We start from the raw sequence: 27,686 nt of genomic DNA, 5'->3' as shown, positions 1-27,686 counted from the left end.
TTCTCTTCTTTTTTTGACAAGTTGAAGGTTTTCGTTTTTGAAAACATAAACAATTAAGTCTTTCGTTTTGTGATGCCCCTACGTGCAACGGATTTCGGTTCAAACTTATCTGCAAAGTATTTCCTAGATTTGTTGATTAATCGGAAGTTTCGATTATTCTTTGGCTTGGTGACCTCTTAAATGGTCTTGGCTTGTGGATATACTAACTTAATCTTAAGCTTCCCTTGCTTCAAGAGGTAATTCCTTAGAAAAAAAAATATTGTTCTAGTAGTTTGAAGTTATTGGTTATATTGGTATCTTACGTTTAAATCAAGTATTTATTAAGAAGAACACGTTTCTTGGCTTTCGAGTGTTTGGACATTAGACCAATTGATACATGATCAATGTCCATCGTTTTGTGGGTTGCCTAGCTGAGTTTAGCAGTAGTTTTATTTAGTTAAGCTTTTGATCAAGTTGTTCTTAAGTAGAACTAAGATAGACAGCGATAAATAGTAGCTTGCAATTCTCGGGTATTTCAATTTGTAGATAAGTCTTTAATGGAACATATTCTTAGCCATCCACGTCTATCATTGATCTTTGATAACGATTCTGGATTTCATTTAGTAATACTAGCCCTCTCATAGCAGTTGCTATTTTAGCCTGTTATTTTTTTTCTATTATAAATTTCTTAATAAATGATATTTCATACGTAACACGTGTGCGTGTCGTTTTTCAAGGGTACTCGTCCCACTGTGCCAAAACACGAAACTCCAAGAAAGCGAACGGTCAAGCAGACACTTGTTGCTCTTTTTTTTTGGATTGCCTTTGCTCATGTTCTCATCTCTGTGTGTGTGGCTCTCTCTCTCTCTCTCCCTCTCTCTGTTAATTTTCAGAAGGGCCGCCGGAGTTGGAGTCTTGAAGTAAGTGGCGCTCGCTCCAGTCGCTCCATGAAACGATGCCGGCCGGTATAAAGCATAAAACGGAATACATAATTACCAAAGCAGAACCCACAGCAAGCAGAAAGAGCGGAGCGATGGAAAAGGCAAGAGCAGAGGAAAGTAAAAGGCTGCTGCTGCTGGACGGAAACACCAGAAAGAAGAGGGAAAAGAAGTTGGGGAGCTGGAAGCTGCGGCTATGTGTAAGAGCCAGTGTAGAGTCTGAAAATCGTATGATGTCGTATGGAATGTCTGTAGCAGCATGAAAATGGCAGTGGAGTTGACTGGCATTGCCAGACGCCTTGGCTTTCGGTTCGCAACAATATTCACATAAATAAATACAACTTGAGCCGCCTCGACCGCGGAGAGTTGGTTGTTGCTAAGAGACGTCTCTCTGGCTCTCGGAGTCGCCAATCGGGAGTTGCAGTCGGAGTCGAAGTCGAGAGTTGGAGCTAAGCCGGTGGCATGATCAACTGAAACACGAGAGTCAGCGGCGGCCGTGGCGGCAACAACAATAAACACACTTTTGGGGTACCGGTACCCATGCACTCGGAGAAAAGAAGATCAGATAAGGCCAAGAATAAAGGGAATGACATTTTCCATTAATTAAGATTATAAACGGAAGGAGGCAGGAATGGGCGAAAGAGAGAGGGAGAGGGAGCTCTATAATTCGAAAGAAAGATATGGTAGAAAACATTTTGATAATATTTGGTTTTTGTATGCAATGGAAAATCGAACATCCACTCCATAGAACTCTAATTACTCGAATTAATCTAATCCATACTCACATATATCCAATGGGGTGCCAATCTTTCCGGAAACATTCAGATACTTGAATGCATTGCCATTGAACACCGAATTGAAAGAGCTGCCAAAATTGGTCATTCCAATGCCGGGACTCAGACTGTTGGCTGCCGCTGGGGCCCAGTGCTTAAGTCGATCCAGTGGTGGCCCCAAAGTGCTAGCCTTAATCTTCTCCAGGAGCGCCGAACCACTTAGATTTTGCATTATCTCGCTGGGACTGGCATTCACGGCGGCGGCACTGCAGAACTTGCTGATGCTCAAAATGTAGGGGATGAAGAGCAGGTGCAGCGTGGAGGTGAAGCTGAAGAAGATCAGCTTTTGCATCCAGCTCTGGTAGTTGGTGCTGCTGCTGAAGAAGAACGCGCTGCTCACGCTGGCCTTGGTGGTGGTGGTCACCGGCGACGGCTCATGGCATGTGTTGTGGGTGGTTGTGCCTTTGCTGTTGCTGCTGCTGCTGCTGCCAGCATAAATATTCTCATTCTCACTGTCGAGTGTTTCTTCAGTTTGAAATCGTTCTGTATAATTGGGCAGGCAAACTGTTGCCATCTCTATTTTAACTGTAACAAAAATTAATAGAAATTCAGGTCAAACACACTTTTCACACAAATTTCCTGCTATTCCCCCTCGCATATACACATGATCTAGATACGAGTATTATGAAATATATATGTTCTCGAAAAATGCGAAACGTTTGCCAAAAAAAAAATGTCCCAAAGAGGAAGTAGATTGAAAGCAGAAAGCGATAGAGAGAGAGAGAAAGAGCACGAAACCCCTTGAATTTGTTCGCAAAATATATCGAAGAAGAGAGTGTGAAGAAAACGCACGATAAACATGCCACAAAAGCCATGACTAAAAAAAGAAACATCATACGATGTTGAAAATAACAGGCATAAGAGAAACAAACATGCATAAAAAACACACTCAAAAAACTGGGGAATTGTGCAAACTAAGGGCGACGACTTGGTTTCGTAGCGGTGAGGGTTATTCACGTAGAACGGTGGGTGGGTGTGGCGGGGGGCAAGGGTTAAACTCCCTGTCTCTCTATCTCTCATTTGGACCATGTCATGCTGCTGTAGTTATTTTTTAAAAACAAAATATGAATCAGATAATTATGGCCGTATGGTTTCCGTTTTATCAGCTCAACAAAATTGTAAGCGATGATAGCTCATCAGGTGGTTAAGCTTTTAAGCGCCCAACATCTGGGGCTTTTTGATTCATAACTTTCTCGGGAAGTGTTCTCTATGCTTTTTTTTTGTGGATTTTGGCAAATGTTTTCCCTCATGTTCTATGGAAATTGTTGTTGCTAAACATTCAGTTATGTTCACATGATGGATTGACGTAACACAGGCGGTTAAAATATATTCATTCGTACATTATCTTTTAATTAACACTGTTGACTGGGAGGAGATGCACAATGTGGAACTGGCTTTTATATTTTTTCTCTTCTTTGAATCACCATTTATTCGCTATTTGCATTGAACTTTTGATTTATTTTTCGTTGCTTTTCTGTTGGCCTAAACTTAATTCGCGTACGAAAATGTGTACGACAGAGCGATTAACCGTTAAATAATATCCGATACAGTGGAGAAAAGACGACAATGCGGCACGCCCGACAAAAAACGACTAAAAAACTGAGAGAATATCGTGGCCAATCGTACTCACCAGCAGCCATCAGTTCAACCTCGGCATGTGTTCGTTCGTCGCACTGCCGCAATAGGCCCACTGTGCGTCGTGTCAAACCGACGATCGCCACGCGTCCAAGACGAGCCGAACGAAGCGAACACACCTGAGCGGTGTGATAAAAAGAGAGAGAGAGAGAGAGGCAGCACGCACAGAGTTGGAGTTTCAACGCTCACCGGTCGGTGCTCTCATTGCAGAGTTTCAGATTCTGCTACAAAGCCATAGAGCTGAACATAAGAGAGAACGCTAAGAAAAAAGTTCGCTAGCGGAAGCCAAAGAGAGCGATACACACCACAGCTGACATTGAAATTTATTGTTATATTTCTACTAACAGCGAGCAGGTGGTTCTTGAAACCGTTTCTCTTAATGATAAAATTTCTCTCTTCAGGCAACGTTCATCAATTGGGGGAATTTGTATATTACGCTTGGAGGTGTGTTCTACTATGATATTTGTCGGTCTAGTCAATTATCGTGATAGGCAATTTGTAAAATTTGTCTGAATAAATTGTTTGTTGGCGTAGGTCAGAGACCAGGGAACCTTGATATACCCACTAATTAATTGGATGTTAGGTATGAATTTAGTTTTATATTACATGTCAAATTTATCGGTGCAATACTGCGAGTATACAAACCTTTATTAGCTTACAATTTCCCGTAGCAACCTTAGCTGAAAGATCAACCCAACCGCAAACAAAAAAAAAAAAATGAAAAGAGAAACATACAATAGACCGATTTTATACTACACATAAGTATCTGAGTTTATTATGTATGTGTCTTTTAGTGGGGGAAACATATACATATATGTATTCTGTATGTACACTTAACAAATACAGTTAACAAAAGGTTAATACGTATATAGTAATAATAGTGATAATAAAACGATTCTGCTCATCGAACGAACACACACAGAAATATAATTTCTCAACTCGCTCTAATAGTACTAGAGATCATGATCACTACGATCATAATCGGCATATGTATGTATGTATACATATGCATATATATATATATATATATATAGTAATATTAATTGGTTTGCTTCTTTTAAAAATAATGCACACTTACAGCTATATACAGTTTGGAACTATTTATGTAATTTATAATTAGCAATTAGATTTCATATTAAACATCTCGATTTGTGTGTATCGATGTTTGTGTGTGTGTTTGTGTGTGTTTACTCTTGTGTGATACTTAGAACTCTGCGACATAGTATTTTTGTACAGCATCCTCTAAGGATGCGCCACCAAGTGACCCGCCGTGTCCTTGCCGTGCCTTAAAATTTTAAAATAATTATTTTACACAATACACAGAGTTGCTCAGTCTTCAGGCGTGTGGTGTGGTGTGTCTTCTGCGGGTCTTCTTCTCGTGTCTGCCTTTTTGGGTGGTATCTCTCAACCAGCCAACCAAACAAAGGAAATATCTAACATTCTCCATTCTAATACGAGGATATGCCTATGACGGGTGAGTACTGCAAGGGAATATATATAAATTAAATATAATAATATATAATAAAGCATGATAATAATTGTATATATAATTTAATTTGAAGTATGGCACATACCTCCTCATCCATGACACTGGTATGATCATAGATGCGCGCTGGCAAATTCTTGCGCAAACTGAAATGATCCTCGGTGGTCGTGGTCTTTCGGTAAATGGGATTCTCAAAGTTCATCGAGTTGATGCGTCGCTTGCTGCAGTAGCGATAGCCAATGAGCAGGAGCTGTCAATCCAAGAAATGTTCAAATGAAAATTCTCCCCCTTTAAGCACTCTCTCTGCTGAACTCACCACCGATAGCAGCACTGCAAAGCCACTGAGACTGGCAATGACAACCAGCGCTATGAAGCCCGAATCTGGCTGCGGACTGGGCACTGTCGTCTGTTCGGTTTGTGTGGTGTTTTTCACTGGATGCTGGTCGGCAACTAAGTATAAAAATGTTTACATTTTGAATTAGAAATAATAGTTAACAAATAATTACGATTGAAAGTAAACCATAAACCGAACACATAAACAGCTTCAAGCAGCTTTAAACAGTAGATAAATTATAAGTTGTTCTTGTTTTATGGGTAGATACATATTCACGTATTATCTCCCTTTTTACCCACCCAATGACAAGACTTAAATGCCCCTTCACCTTTGGCAATGATAAACACAAAAAGACAAAAAAAAAAGGGAATGTATAAAAGTGTAAGGAAAAACGGAAATCATTGCAATAAAAGAACAGAATGAAAGAGGGAATCAACATCAAAATCCAAGCGGCTTTCGGGCCAAGCCTCCGTTCTCAGATCCAAAAGAATTTTCAATCAAATCGTTCAAAGTGCGCATTTAGGCGCAAATAAACACTTAAACGCTCTCGCGCCTTTGATGGCGCAAAACTTTTATGGGGGCGGGGATGAGGCCGAGACCGATTTAGATTGAGAGCGAGCATGGGAATGGGAATGGGAATGGAAATGGCAGTGCCAATGTTAGGGAGTGGAGAAGATGAAGAAGACAGGCAGCGTAATGACATCGTTAACGCGACGCATTTAATGGGATTTTGTCAGCCATTGTGGCGGAGCGGGCGCTGGATGATGGTGCTTCTAGCCGCGCTTAAATCAAGTTGAAACAGTAAAAGTTATCAACATTAGGTTGAAGTTCCCTTTAAGGCCCAGACCATGCACCCTACGCCCACACCCAGTCCACACAGTGGGGAGTAGCCAATATTAACCTCATACTTTGCGGTTAAGTATTGTGTGGGGTCTGGTGGTGGTCGGTGGTTCGATGGGTGGGTGCGTTGGTGTGGCTTGATTGGGGGGCTCTGTTGGAGGTTTCAATTGCATCGTTGGCCCTACATTGGTTGCCTACTTGCGGTGAGGGCTGTGCTCCGATGCAAGTGGCGCACTTCTCGGCTGGCATTTATGAAACTGTCAAGGATGGGGTTGCTCTCCCTCTGATGATGATTAATGTGGGCCATGACAAAGCAAATGTGGTGGGTAGCACCCCTAGAGAGGGGTGAGTGGGGGCAGAGAGGGTGCGGTGCGTTTTCCTGGCCAGAAAGGGATTTTGAGTGCGACTGCTGTGTAGCATTTTGATTAATACGCTTGCAATAAATCTGAATCTCACGAAAGTGTTTATAAACCGTCAAAGACAACCAACCAGACAGGGAAAGTGAGAGAGAGAGAGAAAGAGGGAGTCTGACTGACGGACTGAGACAGAGATGTTGAACTTATAAATTGAGAGGAAGTAACAGGGTTGTCAACCCATAACCCACTATCAAAGTTTCGTTTCCCTGTGAGGCGAATTAATCAAAATTTCCGGTGACAACCCTTCTGATGAAGTTTTTGCTCCTCTGATGCGTAATTTTAAATTTTCAAGTGGAACGAACAGGGACAGGGCATCTTCCAGTTATGTCACAAAAAGAGGTATACATAAATATATTTTTAAACATTTTAAATACTGGCGGAGTAACTGGAAGAACACAAGATGAAGGGACATGATTTTGGAAATATGAGAAGACATTTTGACATTTGTTTTAAAACAAAAGCAAGTGTTTTGTCACAGTTCTGACTCCCAAGAGGCTCTATGCTCCATTTTAAAAGAAATTCTCCACCAATTTCACACACAATAAAATACAACATAGAAAACGGCAGACAACACCAAACAATCACTGATGAAAGGTGAAACACACACGAAAGTAAACAGAGTTAACAGAATATTTTTTGTATGGGAAATCTTTCGCTATGAAGATTGACACAAAATGTACAAAGATGGACACACACATTGAAGGAATACCACGGAATGAGGGACACAAACACACAGCACAGACATCAGGCATGGAGTTGCCAGGCATACCGATTATTCCTTGCCCCGGTGGCAGCTTGGTGCTCAGCGTGGGCTCGCTTTTCGCTTGTCTGTCTGTAAGCCTCGCTGGCAATCGCCTTGGCGAGGTTTTCGTTTTCGGTTTGGTTTTCAGGGCTCGTGGGGGCTTGGTGACGACCACATAAAGGGCTGTCATGCAGTAGCGAATCATGCAAGTCAGATCGGAATGCGGTTAGGATTGGGGTTGGGGATTAATAAGCATAAAATCAAAAGTTAATCCGTTAGCATGCAGGTAGTCAAAATCCAAGGGACTCCTGAGAGTCTTGTTCTACTTACGATCCTCGACGCACATGAGGCCGTCGGCCATCAGCTTGAGGCCCGTGGGACAGGCGCAGGAGATGCGCGGACTGCGCTCGTTGATCCTTGGGGCGGGCAGACACAGGTGGGAGCAGTGGCCATTCACGGACTGGCAGTGGTTGATGCCATCGGGCTGTCGGTACGGATGGTACACATGGATCACCATCGGATGTTGCAACTGTGAAGGACAACAGGGAGTTGAAATGGAGCCTGGAAGAACGAAAAATGGATGGTGCTCACCATGTGAACCGCCGTGATGGGCTCCACATTCTCGCCCGTGAACTTGTTGGCCTTGAAGACGGTCTGCTTGTCCCAGTCGGTCCAGTAGATGTAGTCCTCGAAGGTGGTGATGGAGAAGGGATGCCGCAGGTACTCCGTGGAGTAGAGGATCTGGCGCCGCTGGGAGCCGTCGTAGTTGGCCGACGAGATGACGTTCAGCTTGCCGTCCACCCAGTAGATGCGCTTGCGCACCAGGTCCAGGGTAATGCCGTTGGGCCACTTCACGTCGTAGCTGATGATGGTCGTGCGGTGGGAGCCGTCCATGCCGGCACGCTCGATGCGCGGGGAGGCGCCCCAGTCGGACCAGTACATCCAGCCCTCGATGGGGTCGAGGGCGATCGAGCGCGGTATGTCCAGCGCATCCTCGATGAGCACCTTGCCCATGTTGCCGTCGAAGTTGGTCAGCTCGATGGTGCACTTGTGCGTGTCCGTGTAGTAGACGTGGTTGTAGATCCAGTCCACTGCCAGTCCGTCGGAGGTGACCGTCGACTGCTTCAGCACCGTTGTCTTCTCGTTGCCCTCGTCGATGGGCGCCTTGTAGATGCTCTGCGTCGTCACGTCGCTCCAGAAGATCATCCCCGTGCGGAACACAAAGTCCAGGGCCGTGGCCGACTTGGTGCTGTTCACGATCGACGTCATCTCCATGTGGTCGAGTGCAATCTTTCGGATATCGTGACGTCTCGCCAGCAGCAGTGAGGCATGGCCCTCGCCAGCCTTGCAACGCGTGTGGTTGCGCGGATCCCGCATGTATCCCGCCTCGCATTCGCACTTGAACCCTCCGATCTCGTTGATGCACAGCTGGGAGCAGACGCCCGGGTTCTCGCACTCGTCGATGTCCACACAGGTGCGCTTATCCCCGGATAGCTTGTATCCCTCGTGACATTCGCAGCGGTGACCCACCGCCAGGTCCACACAGTGGTGCATGCAGCCGCCGTTCTTGGAGGCACACTCATTCACGCCGCACTTGCCGGCCGGTTCGTCCTCGCCGTCTGGGCAGTCCTTGCGCTTGTCGCAGACCCGGCTCAGGGCGATGCACTGACCCCCGCCGCAATTGAATTCACTCGTGGCATTGCAGGCGCCTTTGGCGGTGCCCAGGCTCAGGCTGCAGTCCCTCTCGTCGCTGCCGTCGGCACAGTCCTTGTCGCCATTGCAGGTGAGGTGTCCGGCGATGCAGCTGCGATCGCCGCACTGGAACTGGTCCGGGCGGCAGGTCACGTTCTTGCAGTTGGCCGTGTGCTCGTCGTCGCCGTCGGGACAGTCCCGGTCGCCGTCGCAGAGCCAGCTGTGGTGCAGGCAGGTGATGCGATCCTTGCACTGGTACTCATGGGCCAGGCAGGGGGTGTTCGACTTGGTCACATTCGCGCAGGACTAAGGGGGCAGGAGATGCAAATGCAAGAGAGACAGAGACGTGAGACACAGTGTCAGGGCAAAGTTTTCTGTTTGTGGTGTCGGTTTCCCTTGGGGGCAACTTTTGGGCGAAAGTTTTCGTTGCACACAAAATGATGTCCCATGTTGAGTCCTGGCTGGTCCTGGCTGGTCCTGGCGCCTGGCCGCCCAAAAAGAGTCATGCAAAAATGCAATTTTATGCGTGCCATGCGTTGACAACAAAAGCTGCCAAAGCTGCTTTGGGCCCCTGAGTTATGCCCAACTTGGTCGTAATTTATGTGGCTTACAATCCCATTCCATTCCATCCAGAGAAAAAAATATAAAACCGGGGGAATGTAGCAGAAAAACCCATGAATGCCCACGCGGAACAGAAGGAGGAGCAGGAGGAGCTTTTTTATGCGGCACCACACCGAATGTAAATTTATGGCAAAGTATTATTCACTCACCCGCTCATCGGAGGCATCCGAACAGTCCGGATCCCCGTCGCACACCCACCGCTTGGCGATGCATGCCCCATTGGTGCACGTATGCTCGGCCACAGTGTCGCAGGGCACCACCGGACACGCCCGCTCGTCGGAACCATCGCCACAGTCGTCGTCGTGATCGCACACCCATCGCTTCTGGATGCACCGCCCATTGCCGCAGGTGAACTCGTCGGAGCGGCAAGTTTGGTCTAAAGAATTCATAGAATTTCAGCAATTTCAGTCGAAGGCAAAGCAAGTTGCAAACAAATGACAGAAAGGCATCCGACAAGCCAAAAAGGCAAATGAAGTGCGGTCAAGTCGATAGTTAGGAATGAAGTTTGGTTTATGCGAAAAGTATGGGCTTGAAGTTGAGTTGGGTGAGGATAGATGGGTTTAGAGGGGGGTATGAGTGGATTACAGATTTAAATAAAGTGAAAAGTTATTAAACTTACATGCGAGGATTCAAGCGAAATTAAATCTCAACTAAAATGGGATGAACCGAAACTATTACTCTCCAAATAAAGTGAAATCTAACATATAGAACTTTTCAAATCAAACAAAAAAAAAAGGAAGGAAATTCATGGAAAAGTTTAAAGATGAAAGAGTATCCTTACTGCAGTTGTGCTCATCGGAGCCATCGCTGCAGTCCTTGCTTTGGTCACACATCCAGGCCAAAGGTACACACTGCCCCTCGCCACTCTTACAGGCGTACTCATCCGGGGAACAGGTGCGTGCCTCTGTTGTGTTTCCAGTGCGGCAAGCATTCAAATAGAACAGAAATATATAGATAAAGATACTAGATTGAGATGCCATAGCTATAGATTTCCATGGTATACGGATATAACTTTAGTTTTTGCTCAAAAAGCGAACTCTGTACTACTTCTAAATATTTTCCACTCCATTTAAAACTCTACCTAATATCCCTAATATCCCTAAAGATATTCAAATGCATTAATTTATGATAGGAGCTCTGCAAAATAATCTGCTAAATATTCCATCAGCCTTGGGACGTCATTGATGCGTGAAAAGTATCCAATTGCAGGAGTAGCATCTCCCTCTACACTAGCCCATACCCGTTTATAGTTTTACTTTAAACCATGAAGCCAGAACAGGGCCAAAGTTGTCTTCCTGTGCTGGATGTGCACTTGTGTGCTATGTGTGTTCGAGGATTAAGTGAATTTTATGCGCCATTGCCAGGCGGCAGCCAGAGTCAACCCGCGAGCCAGGGCACACGCGTCGTATACTTGTTGTCAAGGGCTTCATGAATGAGTACACAATGCACACACTCGCACACACACAAATAAACAGGGGGGTGTATGTTTGAGCATACACTTACATAAACATACATGTATGTACATACATATATACATACATATGTATGCACACACGAGAAACTCTCACTCTCAATGACTTGATTAAACCTCTAAGGATGAGGCACGAGTACGTGGCGGGGGGGACATTGTTGCGAGAATTATGCAGAACGCCACTCCATTAACAGTGCGTATGAGTTATGCGGCAAGTTGGTTGGTTAGTGAAAGCGATTACATACACACACACATATAGTCATATAGTAGTATGGATAAGTGGGGAGAGTGGGAAGACAATAGACATTTATGTATTAGAATGCTGATTCGCTTACTGCAGTGCGCCTCATCGGACTTGTCGCGGCAATCGCTGTTGCCGTCACAGAGCCAGCCGCGCGGAATGCACTGCTCGACTGTCTGGCATTTGAACTCGTTGTTGGGACAGGCATTCACTAAACACACATACAATAAGTACAATTCGATTCGTTGGTTAGACTGTTGGCATTTTTCGCACCACGTCGAGAGCGAATCGCCCGCGGTGTGGGGATTTCCCGCGTGCGATTTATGGCTACTTACTGCACAGCGCTGTGGCCTCGTCGGATCCATCGGCACAGTCGTTCTCCTGGTCGCAGCGCCATTTATTTGGTATGCAATTGCCATTCGTGCAACGGAATTGGTCCGCCGAGCAGGTGGCCTCTGTAAAGAGCAACGAGAAGTGTGTTAAATCGAGTATTTGGTGCAGTGCGGGATGGAGGGGTTGCTTGTGCTTGGCTTTGAACCCGTATCAAAAACAAAAGCCAACACACAAAAGGAAACAGCGGGCTCACTGCCAAGCGTGTGTGTGCGTGCGTGTGTGTGATTATGACCACACCCACCAACCCCATACAAACATACGTATATGTATATATATATACACATTTATTTACACGCACTTGAGCACGTGCTGAGCAACGAAAGCAGAAAGCATATCCAAATAAAAACCAACAAAAATGGAAGAACCATATGCTCGAAATTACGACTGAAAGGATACCACTTGCATTGGGTTTAATATCTTAGAGTACCAGACACTACCCAAGAGCAATCTTCGGGTAAAAAGCAAAAATAATACACATCCTATTCTATTGGTTTATCATCTTCAAGAAACCTTTTATTAATACCCACTATTATTTCCGCGTATACACTCCTCTAAGCCACTAGTACCCTGTACCAAAAAATTGCTGCTTGCGTCCCTCCAATGACTTTTTCAATGCCACTCCAAGGGGCACCCAAAAAATGTGTCATTTTTTCATTTCCACATATACATACATATGTACATACACATATGTATACCTTTCTTTTTTTGTGTGTAAAAGGATTACAAACAGGATTTTGGAAAGCGCTGACTTGTTGCCATGAAATCTGTTATATATCCCACACCATTTGGTAAGCAATTCCATTGCATACTTTTCTCCGTTGCCAGGCAAACTACTTTTCCAACTCGATTAGAAAATTTATTTTATTAAATTTTTGGTAACAGAATTTGCTGGAGCACATTTTGTGCTGCTCTATTCTGTTTGTTCTCTAGCCATTTTGCAACAAATTCCTGAGGCGGTTTTGTGTCAGGATTTTACTCTTTACTGCCTCTATAAAAGCAAATTTCCACCATTTTGGTGGTAAATGATCGAAGCATGCCTTGTGGCCTGTAGAAATGGCTCTGTTGATTATGCAAATCATGGCCAAAGCGCCAAAAGGAAATGCCAATATATGTACGAGTGTGTATAAATTTTAATCAATTTTTATGCCGGGCAGGCAGGCAGCCAGGCAGGCGCAATACTTGCCATATCAATAACATTTTATATGATTACTTTTCTAAAGTTTTTATGGATGGGCAGCAACACCATAGCACCCCCCACCCCCTGCTATGTATACGGTTGGCCATTGTATAGGAAAACTTGCGCCAAAACAAAACTTTGATGTGAGCCAATATTTGTTAAAATAAAAAACGAAAGAAAAACATATAAAAAGCAAATATAAATACTGCCACCCACAATTCAGTGAACAATAAAAAATTGGCCACATGTGACCCAAACAAGCGAAAATAAAATAAAATATATAAAAGGAAAACAGAAGAGAAACATTTTTTGTTCCCCCACATTTGGTTCAATGATTGTCGATTCGATTTTATGTTTTGCTGTTTTTTGTGTGCCTTCTGCTAATATGTGACATTATTTTCGATGGAATTGAGCCCCCGGCAAACCAATTGGTGGGCGCTTTCGTCCTGCCTCATTGTTACCTCAGTCACAGAAATTAAAAATCAAATTACAACACTATTTGTATCATGGGAAAGTTTCATTGATTGCATTTATGCAGCACCCCCAGGATCCAAAAAAAAAATATCATAAAACTTGAACTGTCATGCGGAATTTTTCAGCATAATTTTATTTTTTTTTAACTAAGTTTAAACGGCTTTTCAGTTGATTAAAAAACTTTGGCCTTTGGCTGTTGATGTTTCCCGTATACGAGAAGCATGTACCACTCGCTCCCTCGCTTCTGTCCTGGCAATTTGTATGCAAATGTTAAGCGGGCCCTGGCAAAAATATTCTGCTGCATGCAATGCATCGCTTGCAGGTTGCACAGTAAGCTGCCATAGACCAAAGTGGTGCACAGAGAGAGACGGAAGGGAGAGAGATTTTTGTAAATCCAGATGATTGGGATTTTGGCATGTTTAATTTAAGTTAAAAGGTGTCGAAAACTTTCCCACCCGATAATAGTTAAAAGTTTTACCCGAAACTTCAACTTGTTCAACTGACGATTCTTTTGTGCTTAGAGTTTGCCAGAAATGCTCGAAGGAAGATGATATAGAGACTTGATAGTTGACAAAATACTTGACAAGGAAGTAAAAGCCCTTGCAGAATGAAGTCCTTGATGAAATGTTGAAGATGAACAAACGAGAATTGCAGGCAAAATTTCAAATTTGATTACAGAACTTCGACAAATTCTACAGAGTTATTTTTTAATGAATTTCTCTGTCATTAATTAATCGTAACAAAACAAAATAAAAACTAAAACTATTTAAAAACTCATAAAAATAGGTCATAAAATAATTACAAAATTAATTAAGATTAACACTGCTAACATCATTAATGCTAATCATATTTGAGAACTGAAACGCACAAACAAGTTTGTCACGTCCTTCGCTCAATCATTTCAATCATTCATTTACTTGATTCAAGATTTTTTCCCTTTTTATTCTTATATTTATGCTTTACTTTTTCCCTGAAGTCCCCCCACAATAATATTAGCTTCAATATGCACTCCAGCCACACACAAAAACATTAAGCAATAGCTATTTTATTTACCATTTTCAAGAACCACAGCGCCAAAACTGTGACTCTGTTGATGCAGCAAACTGGTCACGAACAGCAAACACCAAATGTGTCCCATTTTGTTTGGTCAACGGCGAATGATTTCGCGACTTTTGTGAGGTCTTTAGGTAGTTTTGGAGAGGGGGAAGATTAAGCGATGAGTAATATTTTTTGGTGGCACAAGAATCAGGATTATCATTCATTTGCAGGAAGAGGAGGACGGACATTACATTTCCATCATAAAAGCGGACACATCAATTGCCGTGACATATTCGAGAGGTTCAGCCAACTTGCACAAATTGATTGCATAATTTCCGCAAACAAAAAGTGGAGCCCTCAAGGAAAACATTTTCAAGTTCATAATGAACAGACAGACAGGATGGACAGAATGGAGACAGGACGAAATCGGAGTCGGAGCACAGGACGGACGAAATATACAAGTTGTAAATATGACATTTCAGACCGACCACACCAGAACTTTTGCGGGCGAGGAAATTGAGGAAACTCATTTAATGTTCAACTGAATGATAAATGGTAAGTGCTGTCTGTCCAGTCACCGATTGACTTGGCGGATAAGTCTCGTCCCAGACTGACTGGTGGGGGGACAACAGAACGCACAAACAGAGACTGACTTCCTTGGAAGCTTTGCCCCGCCACGCCACGTGGCCGTAAAGGACACTCTAGTGCTATGCTGCTGGCATTTTGTCAATGATAAAACGAATCTTGGCTGGGGAAAATCGTGTGGGTCTTAGTCACAGTCACAGTCTTATTAGCTTTAAATGTTTTCACGTAATTTGTTTAGTCTTTGCTTCTATCCAGCTTTTGGTTTATTTGGTTTTAATTACGCACTTGGCACACTTTCGATGGCTTACATTTTACACGTTCTTTTTGGGTCTATGGTTCTCCGCTTTCCCTTCTATATATATTCCCCTCTTAACACACGAATCGCGCTAACTGGTCGGATTGACACCACCCGTTTGGTTGAGAAGTCTGCCGCCAACTGAGTGTTTGGTGGCAGAGAGGCAATCCTTAAAAACATTTCGACCCAAAGTTGTTTGCAGCATCTCTGCAGCCACCCCTCGAGTCTCGGCCGAAAGCTCGTTCGTTGCGCGTCGAGTGCAAAACTTTACGAGTCAAAAATCGAGTGGGATGCTGTGTGCATGAGTGTATGTGAGTGAGTGAGTGTGAATGGAACGAGTGTTTCAGGGTTTTGTTGTGAGCGTGAAATCTGAGCAGGTTGTACCAAAAATGTAAGGAGTATGAGAATTGAAAGGATCTGAGGGTTAGCTTTGGGCTTAGAGAATTTATTTTATTTTAATTTAATTTTCTGAGTTAGGATTTATCTTATAAATTATTTTTGTATAATTTAATCCCTCAAACTTAAGATAGGAGAAAACTCAAAACTCAGAATTACAAAAAAAAAATTGTTGATATTATTTTTAATATTATAATGTTGTATAACATTAATTTTATTTATTTACTTTTTTTTAATAAAAAAAAATGTATAAAAAATATTTAGAATTATTTAATGAGATATTAACTAAAATAAATTTTCGGTATTTTTTGTGTGAAAAATTATCTCATTTTTATTTTTTATAATTCATAAACTATAAACTATGTTTAAAATTTAACTTTTAGAAATAATCTTTTAAGACCCCCTTTCATTTGTAGAATTAAATATTTTTTGAATTAACCAATTATTCCAGAGCTTCCCAAACTTAAAAATACGTAGTGCCACAAATGATGATTATTTCAACAGCACAATCCCATCCACAAATATAAATTTCGCCACCCCAAACAGCACTATTCAAAAAATGACTATAAACGAACCCTCATTGGATATCCCCCAAGTTCAGAATGAAATTGTTTAGCCACCCCACCCACCCAATCGGCGAATAATGGAGAGGGCTCATTATCAATTTCACTTCATTTTAATGCCATTTCTTTCAGCCAGAAATTACATAAAGAAAATTGCGTTATGCACAACGAGAAACCAAAAATGGATGCATTCGTTCCGATTGCTTGCTCGCTTTTTGGTGTCTGGCACAAGTTGTGTGATAAAGCAGACGACCTCCCCATAGTTTCCTTTTATGAGCGGCCCGGCGACGCAAAAGTCTCGTGCGACGCAAATGATAAAGCGGACAGACAGCGGCAAAAAAGATTGCTGATGCAACAACGTTGCATGCCACAGTCAGCTAAACGCCAACTGCGCTGCAATTTAGAGAAGAGGGAGAAAGACACAGACCAGCCATGGCACAGTTTTTGGTCAGCAGCCAGCGACAATTGCAGTGCGTAAATGTTGCAAACTCGTTTCGGTTTTCATTTCATTTCAGTTTTTGTTTTCTGTTTCAGGTTTGATACAAACAAAAGGCAAAACCCAACGAATGCAACGCTTGCACTCCGACCATTATCTTGGACGCCACTGTGACTGCTTTATTACAGCAGCGGCCTGAAAGTATGCTATGGAAAAGAGGGGCATGGGAGACCATGAAACATCCGCTATGTAGACTGTTTCCTAATGGTTTCTCATGGCTTATTCATGCCAATAAATATATATTCTACTCCACAGATATCTCAGTTATGACGACTAATATTCAACTCACCCAAAAACTTGCATTCGGTGACCTGTTCATCGCTGTGATCCTTGCAGTCGGCATCGCCATCGCACACGAATCGAATGGGAATGCAGTCCCCGTTCCGGCACTGAAACTGCTTCTCATCGCACTTGGCCTCCAGCGCTTGTCCTGCACATGGAGAGAATTTGGATTTGAGATTAGGATTGAGATAGATGAGTAAACAGCTAATTTAAGCTAATTATAAACAATTCCTGTGGTGGTTATTTAAGAGCTTAGAAAAGTTTTTTCATTAAAGATACAAAAAAATAAAAATAACAAAATCTCAAATTGATTAGGGGCTAAAAAACTTCAAAACAATCAGCAACAGACAGATACCCATACACACACCCACATCCACACACAGATACAGATAAAGCAACAGCAAACAGACACAGATACAGACGAGGGTGTGTGTGGGTGTATGTGAGTGTGACAAGTAATTTGCATACTAAACGATAAACAAGAGGCAAGAGGATGTGGCTGTGAGAGTGGCAGCAGCAGTGCCTTTTAATCAACAGAAAAAGCCTGAAACTCAAAACTTTGGGAATCTCTTTGCCACCCCCCACCAATGCCCTTGAAAATATGCAATACACACATTTGAAACGAAACAAGCCATCACACACACACAGTGGGAAACCCCACAAAATGTCAACAGTCTATGGGACCTAATAGAAAATGTGACAGGCATTCAAAAGAAGAGAAAAAAATTAAATAAATAAAGGAAAGAAATAGATTGCCAATGAACCAACACAGAGACAAAGAGAGCGATAATGTGTGGCATAGAGAGAGAGAGAGGTTGGGGGGATAGACCCATTTTGAAAAGGGTTTCGGGTTCTGGGTCCTGGAGCCTGCAGCTGACAGCAGATTTGAGGCACCGCTCCATCATGCTCTTGCATATTTCAATAGCTCAATATTTTGCCATACGAATATATATTTATAATGCTAATTGTTGTAATTGAAGTTGAAGCAACCAGCAAAACAACAAATCGAATGAGGGAATAAACAAAAAGGGGCTGGGATACACTCCCTCCACCAATTGGCAGGCCTTGTCAATCAATAGGGTCAAATCAATTCAATTCTGTGTGTGAGTTCTTGTGTCGCCGCGTTGGCTGCCCTGGAAATTGTTTTCAATTATGCATCATGACAGCAAACAAAATGGCGAATTATAATTCAGGCATATGTATGCGTGCGGTACAGTTACATGGCGTGGGCATAATACATATACATACACTCGTACATTAGCCCCAAATGCCACATTCATGTTCAACATATTCCACATGACGTCAAGCGGCGACGCGACGCGACGGGACGGGACCGAAATGAATGAGTTTCTCTGTCTCTTATGAGAGAAATGTGCGAATGAATAAGTCAGAGCATATGAATATGAATATTATTGATGGAGATTTGACAAAGAGTTTCGTTACGGAGTAGCACAAAAGAAGGCCTGATTCAAACTGATGGTAAATAGTAGAATTTCATTTATATTTATATTTAATGCGATCGAAAATTCAATAGACTCCAGCAGACTCCGATTCTAAGGACTACAGGGCTCACTAACACTTTTGGGAAAAATTATCCAGTGGCTTCGGTAAGTTGTTATTACTCTGAAGAGTTTCCGTATACATATATCTGGGACACACCCCATATACGAGTAGCACCAGAGACAGAACCTGTTCAATATCCACCTTCATGGCCACCTATATGTCTGCCAGAAACTGTGAAACTCCTCTACGATCTGCCCGATCTACGTCTCAGGCGAAGTCTTTGAATAATAAAGCGATATTAAAACTGCTTAGCATATCTCATGATTTTGATAATCGTTAAGTCGAAAACAAGTTCGCAGCGCAATCCGGTTGGCTTAACCCACTAAAAACACCAATTTCGAAGCTAGTTATCAACCGATTTTATAAGCATTATAATCATTGATCATGCCTGAAAGTAATAGAACTTGACGTGGAATGATTATCGACTCAGGGCCAGACTCTATAAAGCAGTCTGGTGGTGCTGCTAGTGATAAGCACCCACAACAATCAATTCCACAATCGGATTTAGCAAATTAATGCTAATTTATATTGGAATAAAATCCAGGCGATAAGCCAGCACCTCAAGATCAAGGTTAATGGATTTTTTATTATTATTGTTAATTGTTATTGCAATATTTATTATGTGATTCCTGTAGGGGGCTCGTGCCTGTGCTATGCATCATCGTATGATGTATTTCATCCCCTCAAATGTTGAATCAATCAAAACATATTTACTCTGAACAAACAAAACAATTAAACTGCAACAACATCGCATGGTTTATATAAGGAAAACACCACACCCCCACTATTAATTGTTATTATTATAGTATGCAGTTTTATTGTTGCTTTGTTCTAGCACAAACTAGTTTTATGTGCCAGAGAGAAATCCGTTGGCACTGCGAATAAATTAAATCAACAAAATGAAATGGGGCGACAAAATCAAATTCCATCTCTCTTCAACGACCTTGCCACATCACATATACCCGTACGAGCAGATATATAGACTCGTACTGACAGCATCTCTCAGAGAGTATCAACTCAACAAATCTATAAATCAGTAGCAAAAGATTGAGATTGAGAGACTAAGAGATAGATGAATGGCAGCTGTAATGGGAAAATCTTACATGGCAAATTTTTATAGAAATAGGGGGCTCGACTCTGTCTTTACATAGTTTTTATAGCTCGAAAACATATCTAAATTTAACCACGAAATGCAGAAGTAGAAGCAAAGAGGTGAAAGATATTCTGGACTACGTCAATTCTTTAAAGTGCCAACAGCAAAGATCCCTGAACTGCGCCGTGTTTTCTTTTTCTTTTTTGGGTGTGTCGGAAAGCGTGGGAATGGGATGGGATGGATATGCGGGGTAGATATGTCAACAATCTTATTTACTTTGAACAAAGTCCAATAGACCCAGGTGCAAAGTACAAAATTGCAATTGAATTTCTCTTCGTTTTTTTACCGCTCAAGTAAAATTTTTTTCCTGATTTAGATTGATGAAAATTCTAGAAAATATTTCAATTAATTTCTTTGTAATTGATGAAAGCATTTACGTACATACGTACGTATAATACATATTTTATTTAGATGGAATATACTCGAATTTTCTTTAAATTGATCTGTTTTTTTGTAGCCAGCATATTCTATATTCTATATTTTATACTGAATATTTTTCCCTGTAATTCTTCAATTATAAGAAAATCTAAATTTATAATCGAATACGCTGTATATTAAGTATCGCGCAATTTTCGGAATGCCCTTGGGATTAGAGGGACTCGCAGCTTAATCGGTAAATCCTACAAATTGCATAAAAACAAATCATAAAATGACCAATCAAACCTTTCCACTGATAAGATAATCCACCCAGTAGCAAATCGCTGTTGGCCAAAGCAAGATTTATGATTGGAAATGCCCCGTCTGCCACACGACGTCACAGATAGTAGTCGCGACGCGGTTTCCCGGTATCAATGGCTATGGGAAAACGTGGTGGAAATCAATGCGGAAGTTGATTACAAATTTTGGTCTGCATTGGCACCACGGTAACCGGTGGCTCTCGTGCAACAAGTGGCAACCAGCCGGCCGGTGTACTGCGCTCTGCGTAACTGCAGCTGTATCTGTGTCTCTTCCACTGAAACTCAATCCAATTGCACACAAATATTGTGTGAGCCGGAGAGCATCGAATGATGATACCCTGCCCCAACGAATGTGATAAGAGTTGAACGAACTCTGTCTTTAATCTTCATTGATAAAAGCTGACTACGAGTATATCTGCAATTTAGTTAGTGATATCGAAGAATAGCTAGCCATACGCGTCAATGGACCTTCGAGGTCGTAGTAGTGCAAAGAACTACCGATAACAGAGTATTTAAACTACATTATTTTCCACCGAAAACAGTTTTCCTGAACGGCTCCTTTTGGAACTTACTGGGCTTTTAACCAACAGTTTCTTCTTCGATTTATTATATCTTTTTACTATGATTTATCTTCCATGATATCTTCCATGCTATGACGTCCAGATAATCTTACAAAACTCATTCAACTATTTTAAGTTTCTTATCTACGTTTTCTATTCCCAAAGAAAGGTTATCTATTAAATGTGTATTTTGAGATAAGATTTCTTTCGTTTTTTCTTTTCTCTGCTCTCTATCTAGGGTATCCAGGCCTCGCATCCCCCTAAAGCTCGCTTGCAACTTCGTTTGCGGTCTAAAATTAGCACAAGGCAAAGCTAAAAACAAACTTCACACTTTTCTTCTTTTTCTCTGTCTTCGCTTTGCATCATTCTATTGGGATTCATTCTCACCTATGCCGAGGGGCGTGCCAATCTTTCCAGATACATTCAGAAATTTGAAGCTCATGTTGATGAAGGTCTTGCCATCGAGCAGTTTGCTCAATGAGCCACCGGCTTCAGGAGCCAGCAATTGTTGGTGCGTTGTTGTTGCTGCTGCAGCCGCTGTTGTTGGTGTTGCTGCCGTTGTGGGCGGTGTGGGCGTGGCAGTGCAACATTTGCCCAGGCCGAGCATCAACGTTAGCAGCAGCAGATTGAAGTTTGCGCAGGCGCAACGGAACAGCTGTTCGGTCCGTCTCTTGCTGTTGCTGTTGCTATTGTTGCAGAGATTGATGTTGTTGCTGCTTTTGATTGTTGTATTTATTGGTTTTGTTATTGGTTTTGTTCTTGAAGCTGTGGTATCACTTGCAGTGCCCATAGAGCGTGACCCTATGGCCATGGTATGATATTTTACTTGTTTAACGTTTGGCTCTGCTTTTTCTTTAGTTTTTCTTTTCAGTTTTTTTGCATTTATTTGTTGCAGTTCTTTACAAAGTCTTGGCACTGTGTAAGGAGAGGGAGGAAATGGTGGTAAGACTTGACCCTGGCAATTAGATTATCTAAGCAGGAAGCGTTGGATCTTCAGCAGAGATTATCTAATCACATAAATGGCCAAAAGACCACAGCGCCGCTTTAAAAATAAACACTAAAATCTCTGTGAAAACATTGCAGACATCGTTTGCCAAAAGATCCCACACCCCGGCGGCTACTACGAGTCTTTCTCTTTCCTTTGATGTCCCGTTTCGCTCTTTATTTTATTTCTTAAGATGACCGCCCGAACATACGCACTCACTCACAAAAAATATTCACAAAAACACAACTGGCAAACTGGTTAAAATCGTACGACACCAAAATACGAAGACAACAACGAGACACCGCCAAAAACAGAAACAAGTAAGAACGTCATAGTCGATATTTCGACTATCAGATACCCGCTAATCAGACTCACGAACAAACGAGTGTCTACTTGGGCTGCACTGATTAGAAAATATGGCAAATATATATATATATATATATACATATGTATAAATATATTCCCTAACACATACCCCTTTAACACATAAGCCCAATATACCCTCGTATTCCGAGTGTACGGGATAAGAAACCCGAAAAACTGTGAGCACGCAAAGAATTAGGCAAAAATATCGGACAACAACAAAAGTTACCAAAAATAAGAGCGAGTGAGAAAGAGAGACAGCGAAATGCGAGAGGAGAGGCATGCAAAAAAGCAAGAAGAGACAGAGAAAGACGAGGAAGAGAACAGCAACAACAACACAGATCTGTTGACGTTGACAATTATAAAAGTAAATTGAAAAGCAAAGTGGCAGTGGAATTCGTTGTAAGTGGTGGGATGGGTCCAGCCACCCATTCAATCACTCGATCGCGCACGGTAATTAATTAAATATTGTTTACGTAGGTCCAATATTTAGCGTGGCACGCGTCTGCCAGCATTTCCGATAAAACAAAAACAAAGCATCTTATCAGTCGACTGTTATTATTTTTGTTTCCCCCTGTCGTTTTTGCGGTACGGTACATATTTTCAAGGTGTCTGCGAATGTGCGGCACGTGCTGAAAGTCGGTTTTTTTTTTGCCGCTATATTTACACACTATTTCCGTTTTGTTTGCGATGTTCTTTGAGTTACATTCGCTTTGCTGTTACGCTGGGGATTTCTTTATAAAAAAAGCCCGCCGACAAAATATCCGTTGTCCACAACGCGCCTTTTTCAAATGACTTCGTTTCGAGAATCTGCCTGCAATTTTAAGCGTTTTGGCAACGATCACGATCCGATTCGATCGCGCGATCGTCGCATCGCGTCTCGTTTGCTTGCTTGCTGCTAAGACAGAAAGAGAGAGAGAGAGAGGTAGCCTTATCACACACATCACAAGAATATGCGACTAACTAGACACCAGCCCGAAGAGAGGAAGAGAGAGAGAGAGAGTGGGAGATAGCACACAACGTGGCTCTCTTGCTCCGAAACGATGCTGTTTCTGCTTGCTCTCGATCTTTCTGATCTCTCTTAAGAAAGTGCGCAAGGGAAACCTGTTGATCGATGGTAAATGATCAATGAAATGTTGTCGAACATATATTTGAATGAATTTTTGTTACACCTTCTGAATGTTAAAGATCTGAATGGAGATCAATATTCATACAGTTACACAGTAACAGTTTTTAATTTGGAATTTTGATAATCTTTAATTAAATATATTATGGTTCAGAATGAGTTACAATTTTGTCCATAATACTCTACATAATTGTCTAAATAATGTGGAGGGTTTATTTGATTTAATTACAATTGTTAATTTGTTGTACACCTTGAGATTCTTTCCTGTAACTAGTAATAACAAATAACTGAAGTTATTATGGAACTTTAATTGGGGTTTCATTATGAAAAATTCCAGTTAAATTGCAAGACAAACCCACTTGAAGATCAAACTGCTGTCAATACTGTTTGTGGGGAAACAAAAAAAAAACCCTTCAAGTGGAAAGTTGTTCAGTTTTAAAATGGTACGGATGTTTGCGAATCGATTGTTACAAGAGTTGATAAGGAAATTGCATATGAGTGCTAAGAACAGACATTTTAATATTTTACAAGAATATTATAACTTCGTGGGTGATCCCAATCATATTCGAATAGAGCTTCAAAACTATTTACAAGATCTGATAGAGGAGATTTTTAGTACTTGATGTTTTTACAGGAACTGCATGAGAACAAATAAGCAACAATGGACAATGAGAAAATCAGCAATAATAATAATATAATATTATTATTTAAAAGACCTAATTAATGGGAAGTTTCGGTATCCTCATCTATAAACTATCGTACCAACCTTGAGAACAGGACAACGTCCATAGCAACACAAACAGTACCAATTTTGGTACACGAATATCAGTTTTTAGCATGGTAATTCCCGGAGAATCCCGATCGTGCAACGCCTGCTTTAGCTTAACTAAATATATCTTTCAGACTTTATCTAGAGATCGCGACTTCCTTTTTGCGTTACCAGCGACCTCCGACGTTTTATCAGTGCGCAAAAAAAGATATTTTTGTCTATTAATTAAGCCGGACAATGCGAACAGTCGGACGTGCGATAATCGTACGACAATTGTGCTGCCATATATACTCGATTATGGTGTATATAAGCTATATCCAGGTGTTCTTGGACAGGTGGTATTTTGACGACCCGAAGCTTTTCACGGTGCGATGCCCAGCAGCGACCGACGCGAACTGAAAATGGAATGGGACTCGGAATCCGAATTGGAATCGGGCAGCTCATTAGCATTGAAATTCAATCAAACTATAAGTGTGAGAGTGTATGCGAGCGATTGAAATGTGAAATTCGAAATTGAATTGATTTGGTTTGGTTTGGTTTTGAGTTGAATTGAGTGGAATTTTGAATGACGTCGATAGGTGGTTGGCTGATAAGAGTCTAAAAGCAGAACTGAAAACTGCAGCCATACTTTCGAGACAAAGGAGTCGGGAGTCTGGACATAATTATGACAAGCATCACAACAATCGTCTCAATCATCAGCAGCAGCAGCCCAATCATCATTATTCCCATTGTCATCATCTGCATTTGTCACCGCGTCTGTCGTTTCGGGCCATTTCAAGTGGGACATAATTTATGATTTACGCGTGTAAATCATTTTTCAAGCACCACCACCCCCTGCCAGTTTGGGAGTGATACTTGCGCGTGACAGTTCCCAGTACTTCCCCCTCCTGTACCTACCCGCCCTCTGGCTTAGTTTACAATCTGCGGCCGTTTCTAATTGCAGGCGTTTCAAAATCGCTGGCAAATCGCGCGCCTAATCAAGCACTCCACTTGACGCTGCATTTTATCGCTTTTCGGCCCGTCCCCAGCCCAGATCCCAGAGCCCAGAGTCGTGTGTTCAAGTTGCGTCGAGTGCGACTTGTTGGAGAGGAATGCACGGTGTCTTTGTGTCTTTGGCAGGCGTGAAGGGTCTGGTCTGTGGATCTATCGACTGCCCAGATTGATAGATAGCCCTTTGCACAAACACAGATAATGAGCGGATACCGTAATCTATCTTTCTTGGGGTGCTACTCGTAGCAGGGACTACAGAGACTACAGACTACCGATGGGTGAAATAAATATTATACCCAATTTGGCAATCTTATAGCGAGTAATGAGGACAGTTCCTACAGATCTTCCCGTAGTATGGAGTATGGGAACTGCGGAGATCGATACGGCCTTGATCTACAAGTGCCTGGCCGATATGGGGTCGGAAACCTTGTGGTATCGAGTGTCTGTTACGTGGATCACAGCGTATTTAGTATATGTGCCCTTCAATTCTAAGAATTAAGGGCCTAACAACGCAATATGGAATTACATGACTAAAGTAGCAAATGATTTGAAAAGGTCTGTTCCGTAATGTTTGTATTGTTTCCACTATAAGTATCAGTCGCTTCCAGGTCTGGCTTGGTCTGGATCGAGTGTGGACTCCTCCTTGAGATTTGGTCTAGGTCAGGTTGCAGCAATCACGTTTGTTATTTATTTAGGAATATTTATTCCTATTTTTAATGTTTCGTTTATTTATAGAGACACTTAGTCCTGTCGCCTCCATGTGGCTGGCTTTCTGTGTTCATTAAACTCGAATTATATTGAAACACTTTCTGTATGGTTCCGAACTACTCGACTGACGACGCGATTCTGAAAGTTACACGTAGGCTTTACAGTGCATTTTCGAAATGCCTTTTTCGATTTACCATTTACAATTACATGACCCGCGGAGGGTTTGCATTCATTTTCTATTAAGCTATTCACTTAATTAGCATATTGCTTTTACATATCTTAAAATCTGCGTCAAACACAAAGGTGTGAGGGGGGGCCTAGCACTTGGTACAATTTTCAGCTACTGCTTGAATAACATTCTTTTCAGAATTTTGGTTTGTCTGTGGAATATTTTTAGAACGCAGTTTATATATTTTAAATGCAGTAAAGAACATCTTACTAAATTAACTTATTTTTTAATTTTAAAGCTGGAATTCGGAAGTATTTATACATTTTTTTTTTATATTTTTTTAACACTATTTATTTTATACATTGTTTTTTTTTATTTGTATGAATATTGCAAATTAGTTGTATTTTTTTTTTAAATAATAGTGTTTTATTTTTAAAAATTATATTATGTCTCTAATTTATTTTTATTCAATTTAATTCTCATTCTTTCATATTTTTTAATGGATAACCTGAGCTTTCACACCTTTCTTCAGCCATTTTCCAGACCAATTCCAACAGTAAATTTTAATGATCCTACAACAAAAACACCAACACCAACAGACACCAATAACAACAGCGTAGAGCGATAAAAATCGCAATCGAAAATTCAAATGCACAAAAACGCTCGCGAAAGTCGCGCTCAAAACGCAGTTTCGGATAAAGCGCAACGCGAGCGGAATGTAAACGGCGAATGAATGTCGGCTAAGAAGTAACGGTAAATTTCACATGTGGCAAATGACAATAGAAGCCGTCGCTGACGTTGACGTCGCTGTCGCTGTCGCAGTCGCACCCGCAGTCGCCGTTTCAACCGCAGCGCATTAACAGTTGTGGATGCTGCTGTTAAGGCACTGCTAATCCACTGCCAAAAACTTAACAGTGAATGTTGCGCAGCGGCAGCAGCGGCGTCAACGATATCGCTCATAAACGTCATTCAATGGCATCCTATCTTTATGTGTTCGTGTGTGTGTGTGTACATTATAGTATGGGTGTGCGCTGAAGCGTGTCTAAATATGAGAGCATAAAAATTAATGTTATATTTATAGTGTGGCAGTAGCAAAAGTTGCGGCAGGAGGCGTTGCGGCCGCTACGCTGCAGGGCAGCCGAAGGAGCAGTGGCAATAGAGGCAGAGCGACCAGCAGGGGAAGCACCAGCTGCGGTAGGGGAGGATGTTGGCCAAGTGCTGGGTGTCGGGTTTGTCTTGCCGCTATTTGTGGGCACTGCCCGGCGGCAACTCGAGGTCGCTTCTGCTGCTTTTGCTGCTGATTGCTGCGTTACCAACTATTTGTAGTTGTCTGCTTGGACAGCAAGGGGGTAGGAGAGACTACTGGCTGAAGGGGTACGCTACTGTGGTGGGATGGGTAAAGGGTAAGAGTTTATCCAACTTGAATTTCAATAAGCAGAACTAAATATTTGCAGCGATAAATCGACACAAAAAAAAATATAAGCACGTAATTACAGTAGCTGCTCGGTATAGAGAATCTGACAGAAAAGTTCTTAAAATTGTAAAGTTCCTACAGGATCTCCATTTACTGCGTCAGAGTACAGGTCATGTGTGTTCTTCGATTTTTGGTATTTATAAACTGAATTTATAATTCTGATTAATTTCAAAAAACTCTCTCAGTTTGGTACGTAATATTTGTTAATTTGCAATCAATTCG

The 27,686-nt window shown here is 41.9% G+C and overlaps 2 protein-coding genes across 17 annotated transcripts in view; both read right to left on the bottom strand.

Annotated features, from left to right (window-relative positions):
- The window catches only part of LOC111066771 (low-density lipoprotein receptor), a 35,805-nt gene extending 32,364 nt beyond the window's left edge, over positions 1-3,441 (bottom strand). For 6 of the 7 annotated variants that reach the window (XR_002607098.2, XM_022355633.2, XM_022355626.2 and 3 more), the window contains exons 1-2: positions 3,381-3,441; positions 1,703-2,275 (exon numbers count right to left, since the gene is read on the bottom strand). Coding sequence is in view for 6 of the 7 variants with exons in the window: in XM_022355633.2 (XP_022211325.2) it covers positions 1,703-2,275; positions 3,381-3,390 (583 nt within the window). In the remaining variant the exon portion in view is untranslated. Of the gene's footprint in view, positions 1-1,702; positions 2,276-3,090; positions 3,333-3,380 lie in introns of those variants that run through there. The other variant, XM_022355641.2, reaches the window with a different exon arrangement.
- A 692-nt stretch (positions 3,442-4,133) lies between these two features.
- Positions 4,134-25,918, bottom strand: LOC111066815 (very low-density lipoprotein receptor). 10 transcript variants are annotated; one of them, XM_041595127.1, is made up of 11 exons: positions 22,896-23,007; positions 21,268-21,795; positions 16,935-17,075; positions 11,564-11,683; positions 10,298-10,420; positions 9,666-9,892; positions 7,795-9,201; positions 7,534-7,732; positions 7,231-7,386; positions 5,188-5,321; positions 4,134-5,121 (listed from the first exon to the last, which is right to left on the bottom strand). In XM_041595127.1, the coding sequence occupies exons 2-11, from the start codon at positions 21,689-21,691 to the stop codon at positions 4,888-4,890; spliced, it is 3,165 nt and encodes a 1,054-aa protein (XP_041451061.1). In that variant the 5' UTR covers positions 21,692-21,795; positions 22,896-23,007; the 3' UTR covers positions 4,134-4,887. The 10 variants fall into 10 exon arrangements, with proteins under 10 accessions (XP_041451061.1, XP_041451062.1, XP_041451067.1 ...); XM_041595128.1 differs by having other exon boundaries at positions 22,935-23,002; XM_041595133.1 differs by lacking the exon at positions 22,896-23,007 and adding an exon at positions 11,323-11,439.
- Between the last annotated feature and the right edge of the window lie 1,768 nt (positions 25,919-27,686).

The sequence above is a fragment of the Drosophila obscura genome, unplaced genomic scaffold (genome assembly GCF_018151105.1).
Source record: "Drosophila obscura isolate BZ-5 IFL unplaced genomic scaffold, ASM1815110v1 contig_4, whole genome shotgun sequence".
NCBI classification, from domain to species: Eukaryota; Metazoa; Arthropoda; class Insecta; order Diptera; family Drosophilidae; genus Drosophila; species Drosophila obscura.
This window is presented reverse-complemented; position numbering and strand designations above follow the sequence as displayed.

Coding starts and splice junctions, on each gene's coding strand:
- LOC111066815 (XM_041595133.1), bottom strand. CDS start 21,691: ATGGCCATAGGGTCACGCTCTATGGGCACTGCAAGTGATACCACAGCT. Junction 7,733..7,794: donor CCATCACGGCGGTTCACATG/GTGAGCACCATC, acceptor TGTCCTTCACAG/TTGCAACATCCGATGGTGAT. Junction 7,387..7,533: donor CCTCATGTGCGTCGAGGATC/GTAAGTAGAACA, acceptor ACTGCATGACAG/CCCTTTATGTGGTCGTCACC.